The sequence below is a fragment of the Topomyia yanbarensis genome, chromosome 2, assembly GCF_030247195.1.
Source record: "Topomyia yanbarensis strain Yona2022 chromosome 2, ASM3024719v1, whole genome shotgun sequence".
Taxonomy (NCBI): Eukaryota; Metazoa; Arthropoda; class Insecta; order Diptera; family Culicidae; genus Topomyia; species Topomyia yanbarensis.
This window is the reverse complement of record NC_080671.1, coordinates 200943972-200956514: the sequence shown is the minus strand read 5'-3', so window position 1 is coordinate 200956514 and position 12543 is coordinate 200943972. Positions and strand designations below refer to the sequence as shown.

Here is a 12543-nt window from a genome sequence, read left to right as displayed (position 1 = left end):
CGGTGGCTGCTTGTTAGAGTTGGCTATAGTAGATGAGTTTTGACTAGTTGCTTGAGCGCATATTTTTCCATAGTGGGCTGTATGGTTACAGAATTGGCATGTTGGGGTCTGCCCGGGATTTGTGATTAGCGTTGTTTGCTTATAGGTCACGCCATCCTTCAATGATTTGCATTCGATAGTCATGCAAGAAGGTATTGGTTTAGTCACTCTCATCCTCGCAATACGAACGCCGTTGGGAATGCCGGTGAAAATTTTTTTCCAGGTTTCATTCGTAATAGATTCTACTTCTACATATTGCGACATGATTCGTTTGATGTAATCTTCCCTAGTGCGCGGGGCCAAATCATTGATACGCTCGTCCACCATGTCGTTTTCCATATGTACGGGGATCTTGATTATGGTGTTATTAAATTCGACCCCGTGTTGCATGTTGTTCTTTGCAGTGAAGTTTTCGGCCTGTGCTAAACTTCTAAGCGTGATCAAAACACAGTTTTTTACGTGATGTAGCTGACTGTACGTAACTTCAGCGAGATTAGGCTCCATTTTCGCTTTAACTAATTGTTTCACCTCCTGAACTGTGGGTCTAACACGAGTTTTATTAAAATCGATCGAAATCGCATTATCCCGTTATACGGACACTTTTGTTTCATGTGGCAAACTCTGGCTTGATTCACTGGTGCCTTTAGCCTGCTATAGCGTAGCGTTTTTTTGCTTCAGCTTTGTGCGAGGTCAGAAGATAGACTGAGCTAGGTGTCTTGAAATTCGCAAAACATAAAGTTTCCTTCAATTTATTTTCTTCGAAATATATTTTAGTCTGAGTTCCTATGTAACTAATGTTACATTCAAATTTCTATCATTGTTCTATGGTTTCTTCAAACAATTTTATCTCAATTTGATTTGTTTTAGTTTTTAGTTTCGTTGAAAATTAGGAGTTTTAACACGATCGAAAGACTTTCCATTAGGGTTGAGGAACCGGTAATACCGGTACCGAAAATCCCGGGAATACTGACCCATTATTAGTATGGCACCTATAGGAACCCATTACAAAATATCGGTCTGCAAGGTAGCTTATAACTATAATGATTGTCTTCCAGATAAATGATTCAGCTTACGTCTTTGTGAGGGAAAAAGCTTGGCCATCATCATAATAATTCTGGAAGCTAAACATTACTAGCTCCCGTTGCACTGAACGGTTTATTTTAATTCCTGCGCTATTCGGTCGAAATAAAATTTCAACGATCTTGTACTCAATTTTAAAGCGTCGACTTGTAGCGTAAGTGACGTAAAAATCAGTATTGATTTTTTTTATTAGCGACATTTTTATTGATTTCCACTATTCACTGTGTGACGCGTAATAAGTCTAGTCTAAATGACATCTGAATTTGCTCTTGAATATGTATCTATAAAAGAACGAACACCGATTTAGTAACTAAAAATTTGTGAGCAATCCGCTTGGTTTTACTGCCATTTTCGCTTTGATTTACTGTTGATTATAGGATTTCTTGCATTTGCCATCTTTTGAAGTCGAAAATGGCACCACTAAGCAGTTACTGATTTCAAAGGGGCCTAGATCTCGAAATAAAATATGGTGCCGCATACGAAAAATATCTTCTGCTGCAGTGAGACATATCATTCCCACGCCATTACGAACAATAAAGATCCTTTTTTGATCCGAAAAAACCATCATCTGAAAATAGGACCATCAGTTTCAGCATTCAATTTCACTTAAACACGTTTCTCGAATTTTTTGAAAAAAAAATATTCGAGTACCGATACTTTGCCGGTACTACCAGTACTGAGTGCTTCAGTACCGCAGTACCGGTTCTCGTTAAAAAGGGTCGGTACTACGAATCCTATTTGCAATGTAGCTAATGGATGACTCTCTGTTGCGGAACTTAATACTTACTGCATACTTACCTTGATGAAACCAACTCAACTTACCTGAAGCCAAACCTAAACTATAAATTAATCAAAAACCATTGTAAACCACACTCACCTATATTAGTTATACTTACCTTACCTCCGCTTAACCCTTAAGGACGACTTTGTTGCATATTTTTGGTTATATGTTTTGATACAGTGAAACAATTTTCAATCCAAAAACGGTTATATTTAGGGGAATAGTTTTACTATCAAATGAATGTGGAGAAATAGGAATACAAGTGGCCAACCTGGAGAAATTGCCGGAAATGTACTGTACATCTCGCATCTCACAAAGAATCTCAAAATCAGATTTAGAGGTTATCACTTCAAATCACATTTCCTCGACGAAATAAGACTGACGGAAGAGCAAGGGCGTCAGTTTAGACACACGTGATCATTTCAAGATTAGTTCCGGAAATCCGGTGTCCAGTTCCAGATGACCAGTTCAGATTTAAAGGCCATTCCTATCATGCGACACATCAAATAACACTTTCTCTACCAGATAAGACTGACGGAAGAGCAAAGAGACTATTTTGGACTCATATGGCCGTTTCAACAGCAGTTCCGGACTACCGGTGTCCGGTTTTGGAGCAGTTCAGATTTAGAGGCAATTCCTATCATGCGGCACATTAAATCACACTTCCTCGACGAAATTAGACTGATGGAAGAGCAAAGATACCATTTTTGATATGGCCATTTAAATGCCGCAAGATGGAAATGACCTCTAAATCGGAATTGGTCCACCGTAACCGTACACCAAAGTTTCGGGGCTGTTGCTGAAATGGCCTGTGTCCAAAATGGCGTCATTGGTCTTCTGTCAGCCTTATTTTGTCGAGGAAGTGTGATTTGACGTGGTCACTTCAATATCATTTCCGGAACACGGGTGTCCGGTTCCAGATGACCAATTCCGATTTGAAGGTGTTTTCGCTGAAAAAAGTGGATGGTGTGAAGAACAACACCGATTGCTTCACTTTGTTTGCTGTTACAAACGCCGTTCCGTACCGTCGGGTTAAATAAAAATCATTTGGCGTGCATGTCGCGAGTTTAAAAACAAATATCGTGTAAAGTGTTTTTTACCCAGAAAACCCGCCCCTCTTTATATTTACTACATACTTACCTTGTCCAAACCAGCTCAACTTACCTGAAATTAAACCACCCTTTTTACTAAAATTTTGATTTGAAACTGGGGTTGACACAGGACTACACTTCTAAAAGTAAATTATTTCATTTCTACGTATATATTTAAGCTTTCTATCATACAACTCAATAATTCAATATTACCTACTTTTTACATGCTACTTTGCACAAAGTGCAACAAATGCAAATATGGTTTTTGACCACACAATATTGCACTGACTGAATTTTGACATAGTTAGCAGGCATAGTTTTAGTCATTAGTTTTATTTAGTTTAGTTTTGATTTTATTATCTATATAATTTGAAGTATTTATTGTATTCAGCAAAGCAAGTTTAGTGAGAACTTATTGGATATTTGATAGACAACAGACTTTTTAATAATAAAGTTAGGAGTTCGTCATGTTTTTTGAACCATATTCTTTTACGCTTTTGAGTGACTTGGAGGAATGTAACAATTAACCCTCTTAAGAGGGTTTATGAAAGACGGTTTTTCATCTATGCCCTAGAAATTAGGAAAAAATCGTACCCTGCTATCATAATGACATTATATCCCGCATCCAATTTTTGTGCGGATTTTAGGCCTTAATATCAACCTTGCATTTCGAACCAATACGTCGCACAGAAATTTTCTCGCATTCATTTTTTTCTGAATAATCGAAGCTACATTTCGTAGCATCTAATTTTATCGTCTTTGCAGTCTACAGACGAAATCAAAATATACACCCACCATACTTACTCTTTCTCCGTCCTTCATGCGAGTCGAGCGAATTGATTGCACTTTTCGGAAGTTCTGAAACGGAAAAACAACGATTACCATAAAACGGAACAGGCAAAGCAAATTATAACGCTTCGTGTTTGTCTGCCGTCGAGCAACTATACAGCAGCTTCCGTTTCCGTTCCTGACCGTGCCATCAGAACACCGGAACAGCACCGGAGGGAACATTGAAGCTCTTCGGCCACAATTGTCGAAGAAAGACGCGACAGAAAGGGTACATTCGGAATCAAAAAAGGATTTCTTACTGTAGAGTTTGATAGTGCCGTCCGTTTCCCCGAGGGAATTTTTAGCAATACACTTATACGCTCCGAAATCTGCCTGGCTCACAACCTTGATGCTCAGCTTCATCACCACTTTGTATGCGTTGTCTATCAGCACCGGTTCGTATTTGCCACCTACCGCACGAGGTGAATCCGTTTTCCGTTCCCGGACAGCAGGCAGATGGCGCGAAAAAGGAAGAAAAAAGACAATGGAAAAACGCTTTTAATCCACCTAACCGTGTGATGATACATTTCTTATCACTCATATCGCTTTCTTCGGGTATTATATCGATTGAGAACATTTAGAACTTGATGCTTCGCGATGTTTTTGATAACACATTCTACATGGGATAGTGGCAGGACTCAGAGAATCCCTCAAATTAGCATAGGAAATTTTATCATTGCAAGAAATCTCAAAGGTTAAACCAATTTAATGAAAAAGCGGAAAAATGGCCTATAAAATAGAAATAAAAATGAATTATTGCTAATACTCCATTAATAACATATAAATTCTTCAATCAATGCATTGTGCAGGGAAAACTGAAATTTCCTAAAGAGGTTGTGCTAAGTCAAAAAAATTCGAAAATCAAATTTTCGAATAGATTTGAAGTTCATACTCAATAGCGTTTACTCAAATTCCCAACGCGGCTGAGAAACAAGCTCTGAAATTTCAGATTTAATATCTCGCTACCTCTGAAGTGCATGCATGCATAGTTCAAACTTTAATTCGATATCGACTTCTTCTAAAAATGACTTCCCAGTAGTATCTTAGATCTGAGTTATTATCCCTAATCCTAATGCCAAAGAACAAATAAAAAACTCTCGAAACCCGTTAGGGAAAATCATTATCATTACTGAAATTTTCTTTTTCACGAAACTTTTCGATAGCCTTTCGTCACTTCTATTAAAAAATTTCAAATACTTTATAATTTACATAATCTTTAGGTCAGTTGTTTAAGAAGCTTTTCTAATATTGTGTAGGAAAAGCTGAATATTTATGAATTTTCTCTATCTGCAACATATTAAGTATACCAATTAATTTAGGATACCCTTTTAACATAAACTATCGCACGAATGGGAATAGGTTCGCAGAATTTTGGAAGAAGTCGATAAAATAACCCCTTGAAAACTACCTAAACATTGGTGTAGTTCAATGCAAATGAAAGAAAATATCCTCAAAAAATGGGATGTACCTATTACTATGAATAATAAATACAGTAAAGACCCGTTTTTATCGTCCCCATGGTGTATTTTAGGCTGACAAAATAGGGACATTAACTAAGTCGCGACATTTTTTTTCTTCATAATAAACTGAAGCTGTTAAAATATTCTTCCCTTCCCTTGATTTAGTCTAATAACTATTTCTGATTATTTAATATAGACTTCTAGCGCAAAAATTTCAAAAAAATGATTTTTTTTATTGTTGCATATTTGCATCTTTAAGATAAGGAAAACATGTTCAAGAAAGGATTTACTCAAATTCAGCCTTGTTTGTCTTCTAGAGCCCATCAAACACATTTTCATATGAGGTTGATAAAATTGGGGGCTGATCAAATCGGGTCTTCAATGTATTATTTATTTATTTCGGTTTGTTGGGGATTTGGTGAAAATCTAACTTACTGTCCAAATGGCATAATTACGAAACCGCCATCTTTGAAGTTTTAAAATTATGGAGAATCGGTTTTTCAAAAAATTGCAACAGAGTTCCTGTCTTTAGCGAATTTGTTGAGACTTTCAACTTTATTGTAGGCATACGTATGGTTTCTTTTATTCATGCGATGCGCGCTTCCCACGCGATGCGCATTCTGACGTAACGACGTGCGACGTTGCCAATATGAACGTTCTCGCGGGTTGCATCAAAGTGGGCCGAGCGTTGAAAGAGCGCACTGTTGCAAAATCCTCTATAACTCTCGATAGGAACAAAACTGAAAAATTATCAATACAGATTGAAGGTGAAAGATTGCCGTATAATTTGACATAGGTCTTGAAAATTCTTAGTGTGAAGAACACAAGTAAAAATACAATTGAAATTTTTTAAATGAATGCAAAGTAACGTTATTCACACAATTATAAAGTAAAAACATTTTTATAAGATAGTGCAAATATCATTCCATAAGTGTGCAAAACTTCATTGAATTATCTTCAGTAGTTTTTGAGACATAAAATTTTCAATTTTATCATGCAATAAAGTTTAAGGGTTAATATCTTAAAGAAAAAAGGAATTGTAACGAAATATTTATACCAAAAGCTAATCACCATAATCCCTATACAATAATATATACCTCATGAAGATCGGTGATTTTGCGAAAATTTCGAGGATCGCTTGACATGGCTTTACTCTTTTTATTAAAAAATGACCCCAATCCATATTGCAGTATGTGCACCCCTTCAAAACTGAACTCAATACGATAGGAAATTATGATTATGATTATGATTGATTTCTGAACTCTGGAATGAATTTCTATTGGAATGTTTTAGGCAGGTATTTGATATTGATGTTATTAGACAACTGTGAGGTCAAGACCAATAGATCAGTTACAGATCAGGATCGCATTCCCACAATTTTTCAATGGTCCTCATGATGTTTCAAACAATAGGTTATCAATGTACTGATCAGATAATTATCATTGTAATATTGAATTAAATCAGGCAGCATCAATAAATTTTTAACTTCAATCCAATTGTTTCTTTTGGGAGAGGATGGGGGGGTAATAAACCCCAAAGCATCCTCTTGGCTACACCACTGTTCGCGCAAATGAAATTTTTTGCACCGATAAGTGATCAAGTTCCATCTAGACAACTTGGAATTGTTCGGTGGTTATTCTAGCGGTTGTAGATAGAAAAAAGAACTAAATTCGTTTTATCGAAATAATATTTGTCTAATTTAAATGGATTATTACTATATTGAACAATAGGCGACAAAGTTAAATCCACAAACAACAAGCCGTATCTATTCGAAATATGTATTTGATGTCATCAGTAAAGTTATTCGCAAAAGTAAGAGCTACAAATTTGCTGAAGACATTATTTCAATAAAATCACTTCCATGAAAATTCATGAAAATATATCACTTTTAGGGGGATTAATCAATAAAACTACAATACCAAAAGAAAGGTCATATTGAATGCTTTAAATTCTCCGAAGATACTATTGACCTAAAATTATCCGTTTTGATGCTAATAATACATTGAATATTTTTGGTATTATTTCTGGCTAAGGGAAATGATAAAAATCTTTCGTCCGCATTTAATGTTAAATATCCCTTTTGATAATAGTACGATTTCAACAATCTATAGTTCATTCAAAAAGTATTCGTAAAACCTTTTTAAAAATATATAAATTGTTTAGTTACGTTGTTAATTTCGGCAGAAAATTTCAAAAAAACTGTAAAAAACGCGCACCTTCAAACATTCATATTTTTGAAACTAAACATCAGAATCAAAAACCATTTAACAGCGTTCTGTCTTTTATTTCAAATTGGTTTGGATAAGATCGGTTAAGCCATTGCTGAGAAACACGAAGGAGAGTTTGTCCGTTACATACGCACAGACACACACACATACAGACATTGTCCCAAATCGTCGAGCTGAGTCGATTGGTATATAAGACTCGGCCATCCGAGCCTCGGAAAAAATATTGAAAGTTTGAGCGAATTCTATTCATTTCTTTTCTAAGAAATGTAAAAAGAGTTAAAAGAATGATACCTGATAGGGGACGCGTGCGTTGCAACCGAATGGGGCATAACGGAGAACTTGTTAAATTTGCATAATTTTAGCAGTGTGATTTTCATACTCGGAGAAAAATCACATGAAAACGACCCCATTACTCTATAGCCATAGTTGTTGTTTCCCACTGCTAAGCATTCTCCTACTGGCTCTTGTCATGCTAATGAGGACAACGAGGCGCCATTTAAGTGGGACTATATTCAACGCTGGGCACTGTACCGATTGGAATGGTGTTCAGAAGTTTTTAGAAATATTTCATGTTGCGTGCAACTGAAGTTATGGAAATATTGAAATGTTGGGGCTTGCCTATTGCAAACAAAGATTAAAAGATTATCGGTCAAGTTCGAATTCTATTTTTAAGTTCGATTGATTTTTAGAAATGTGCGGAATCTTTCCCGAAATTACCCCATTTAATTAAAATCAGTTGTGGTGGTCAAGTTTAGTTTGGAATGATTTTGACTTTGAAACTAATATAAAATTTAAACTAATTTGAAATTACTCAACAAGTTAAAAAGTTTCGGATGAGGTCCGGATCCTCCCCCTGGATTCACCACTGTCGTCCACATCCATGTCCTCATCTGTACTACTTTCCTGCTGCCCTCTGTCGGATGTTCTAATATGTCTTACTCTTATGGGTCGCTATTGTGTGTCCGTCTTTTCGGTATTGGCTTCGTTGTTGCTGTTATAGCTGGTTGTTGGTTTTGAGACATTAGACGAGATCGTTGTTAAATGCATATTTGTTACAGCTTGATCAGGAGATGTTGGTTTTGCAGCTGTTAGTGGTTTTAGCGCATTCGAAATTGCTTGTATTTGTATGGCTTCGTTATTAATAGCCAATTCAATAGGGAACGGTGGGGAGTTGTGAACATAGTGTTGTATTCGGGGTATAACTGCCGTAAACATCGATCGATTGCACTATTTTACACCATTTCTGAACTAACTAAGCTAGTGGTCATTTTCAATGTAAAATCGTGTTCTGAATCCGAAAATGAGGTCCAAAAATTTCACAGTAGAACAGTTTTCGAGTAACAGTGAAAAAATGAAGTTTGCCTTTAAAATTAAAAGTACGTTCAGTAAAATCCAAATATCTTCGGTTGTAGTGCATCGATATGAAGTATTGATATGTTGAATTAAACGTAACTGAATGCACTTTCGATTGTTTGAACATTTTGTTTTTGTGCGACTACTGGTTCTGACGTTATTTACGAATCTATTGAACTTTTTCTTAATTTTTGTTGTTTTTTGAACAAAAATTAGCGTGTGGTCAATATTTTCGGCAAGATAAAGCAATCCCAAAAATTATATTTTTATGGGAAATTAAAGCCTGCTAATAACCAATGAAAATAAGCACTTGTTAGTTTAAATGCGATGAACATTGCGAAAGTTATTCAATTTATTGTAAAATGGCAATTTTTGTGTTTCTCTGGGTCAACCGTCTCGATTCCATTTTAATTTTAATTCCTTAGGGTTTGTTTAATAATATATAAGGGACTCTCTGTCAGAATTCTGTTAAACAAGTTAATGAAAGAATTTAATGTGGGGTAATATTCAAACTCGTTTATCCAAATGATTAAGGACTTCTGATAACAATAATTTCAGCCTTAGTGGAGTAATGTCATCGAAAATTCGGCATTAAAAAATACGCATAATATTTACATGTACAGAATCATATATGTACAAAACACATTGTAAACTGCACGCTCCACAATGCCTTGATACACACATCAGAAGCTTATGACTGTGCAAAATGCTAAATTCGAGCAATAGCTTCACGAATGATGACTTATCCACTTATTTCGTCACGTTTTGTTCTACTAACAATTTATTTTACGTTATTAAAACGTCTAGAAGTTTATAATTTGAAATTATATTGGATTCATATTGGCTTCTATGATGTACCGATTTTACTGTACTGGGTCACAAAACTTCAACATACTACAATATATTTCGTAAAACATCTAAGTGCAGTTACAACATATTCTACTTTCTTCAAATCATTGTTAAGTTCAGATTTTGAGATTTTTTACCTAAAATAAGATGTCCTACATAGTTTCAAAACACGAACTGCTAGATGTTCTACGAAGGAACACAAATTAAAAGTTTTACAAATTATTAATTTTATAATACTTGACGTATGTAGTATCACATATTTCTACGGATTCGTATAGTTTGTATTAACATTGTACAAAACCCAAATGAGTAGCTAGCGTTTCAATATACGAATTTTATAACGTGAATTTTATAACGTGCGTTAGTTTACAACGAATTTTGTATCATAAGAGTGTTATTTTATGTAATACACTTGTAAATATTACACGCGGCATTGCATACCAATCATTCGATGACTTATAATTTCATTGAGCCTGAAATTATTGTTATCAGAAGTCTTTAATCATTTAGATAAACGAGTTCGAAAATTACCCCACATTAAATTGTATCAAAATTGTTCCATTTACTTGTTTAACAGAATTCTGACAGAAAGTCCCTTATATATTATTAAGCCCTAGAAAAAATTGGAATCGAGACGGTTCAATAAGTTGACTCAGAGAAACATAAAAATTGGCATTTAACAAAAAAATGAATGACTTTTGCAATTTTCATCGGATTCAAACTAACAAGTGCTCATTTTCTTTGGTTATTAGCAGGCTTTAATTTATCATAAGAATATAATTTTTAGGATTGCTTTAACTTGCCGAAAATATTGATCACACACTCATTTTTCTATAAAAAAAAAGTCGAAAAATTAAGAAAAAGTTCAATATATTCGTAAATGACGTCAGAACCAGTAGTCGCACTAAAACAAAATGTTCTAAGAATCGAAAGTGCATTCAATTACCTTTAATTCAACAAAATAATATTTCAAATCGATGCACTACAACCGAAGATATTTGGATTTTACTGAACGTACTTTTAATATTTAAGGTAAAATTCATTTTTTCACTGTAACTCGAAAACTGTTCTACTGTTAATTTTTTGGACATCATTTTCGGATTCAGCACGAAATTTCATATTAGAAATGGTGTTCGAATATTGAAGTTCAAATTTTAATTTTTATTTTGTAAACTAGTGTATATCAAGAATTCAACTGGTATTTGTACAGGACACCTTAATACATCCACAAGCTAAACCAATTTAAAATAATCGTAATCGTGTTTAAGATATAGTAAATTGCGTGAAATACGTGGAATCGGCTTTTTTATTCTATTGACGAGATGTGAACCATCGCAAAAAATAAAATATTCATCTAACGTCCAACGAATGTTTTACACTGATTTGCTTTGAAATCGGCAGTATTCACAACTTCCCACCGTCCGCTAGTAATTAGCTACATTGGCCACTACCGATGCATAAATTTGCATGAGATTTGCGGAGTTGATTGAACCAATCTTATGAAAATTATGTACCACTAAAGAGTAAAATATCCCAAGTTACGGGTTTTTTTAAGTATCTGCCGTTATATTAACCGTTAGTATCGCGTACAGAGATTTCGGATGAAATAAATTTCACATGGGTTTCTCGGAGATATCTGGATTCGCCTACACAAACTCAAATCAGAGATGTAATATCACCATAATCTGACAATCAATTTTATTCAGATCGAATGCGATTTCGGAAATATCTTTGATGAGTGCGACGTCGTATGAATTATTTAAAATAAACTGACACCATCAAATATATTCAAAATTCCATTGAAATGCATATCAAACTGTTTGTATTGATAGTCTTAGATCTTTGACCACATTGTCTATTACTCTCAGCATTTCGGTAGAAGCGATTAAAATGCACCAAAAAGGACCTCGTCGCCGTTGTGCTATCTTATGACTAGCGCCATTTAGCACTTTTCGAGAAAAACGATTTTTAAAGTTTGAGATAGAATATCTTGAAATTCATAAATGTCAGAAGCTTTCCAGAGAAGGCGATCTATGCTTCTATCTTTTCTGAAGCAATCTCTCGATTTATGCGAAGATGGGTTGACTATATTGACAGTTTTTGCTTAAAATGCAAACCAAAGTCGCACGCATACGTGTCATAAGTGTGTATTGATAATAAAAAATGTATAACTTGTCACAAATGTACATAGAAGATCTATTTTTACATACATTCATTGATTTATATATATATATATATATATATATATATATATATATATATATATATATATATATATATATATATATATATATATATATATATATATATATATATATATATATATATATATATATATATATATATATATATATATATATATATATATATATATATATATATATATATATATATATATATATATATATATATATATATATATATATATATATAAATCAATGTATGTTTGATTGTATGTATATCCGTTAACTACTTCTAAACTACAACTCCGATCTTGATGAAATTTGGCATACGTATTCTTTTTTTCGTTTTTGTTTATTGTATGGATTTTTTTGGTGGGGGGGTACACTGAGCTTAAGGGGAGCGGGTTGTTTTTTAGGCAAAGAATTATTTATATCTCCATATTTATTAGTATTTGACATATGTAATTCTCCCACTGAGCCAATGGTTGATGAGAGTGGACCACGAAAGGGGGGAAGAGGGTTCTGACGCAATTCAATTTTGACATAAGTATTCCTTCTACTAAGGAGATGGTCATGGGGTGGTTTTTGTGCTCGATGGGGAGGGTGAGAAGTACCTAAGCCGAGGAAAGGGAAAGGGGGGGTAGTGTACCG

The 12543-nt window shown here is 34.4% G+C and overlaps 1 protein-coding gene across 12 annotated transcripts in view; it reads right to left on the bottom strand.

The window, feature by feature from the left end:
- LOC131682681 (neurotrimin-like) overlaps positions 1–12543 on the bottom strand; it is a 174525-nt gene that overhangs the window by 22275 nt on the left and 139707 nt on the right. For 8 of the 12 annotated variants that reach the window (XM_058964358.1, XM_058964366.1, XM_058964362.1 and 5 more), the window contains 2 exons: positions 4080–4229; positions 3787–3849 (listed from right to left, as the gene is read on the bottom strand). The exons of 2 other annotated variants lie outside the window; for them this stretch is intronic. In XM_058964358.1, the coding sequence (XP_058820341.1) occupies positions 3787–3849; positions 4080–4229 (213 nt within the window). The remainder of the gene's footprint in view (positions 1–3786; positions 3850–4079; positions 4230–12543) is intronic. 2 more of the 12 variants (XM_058964363.1, XM_058964361.1) reach the window with 1 other exon arrangement.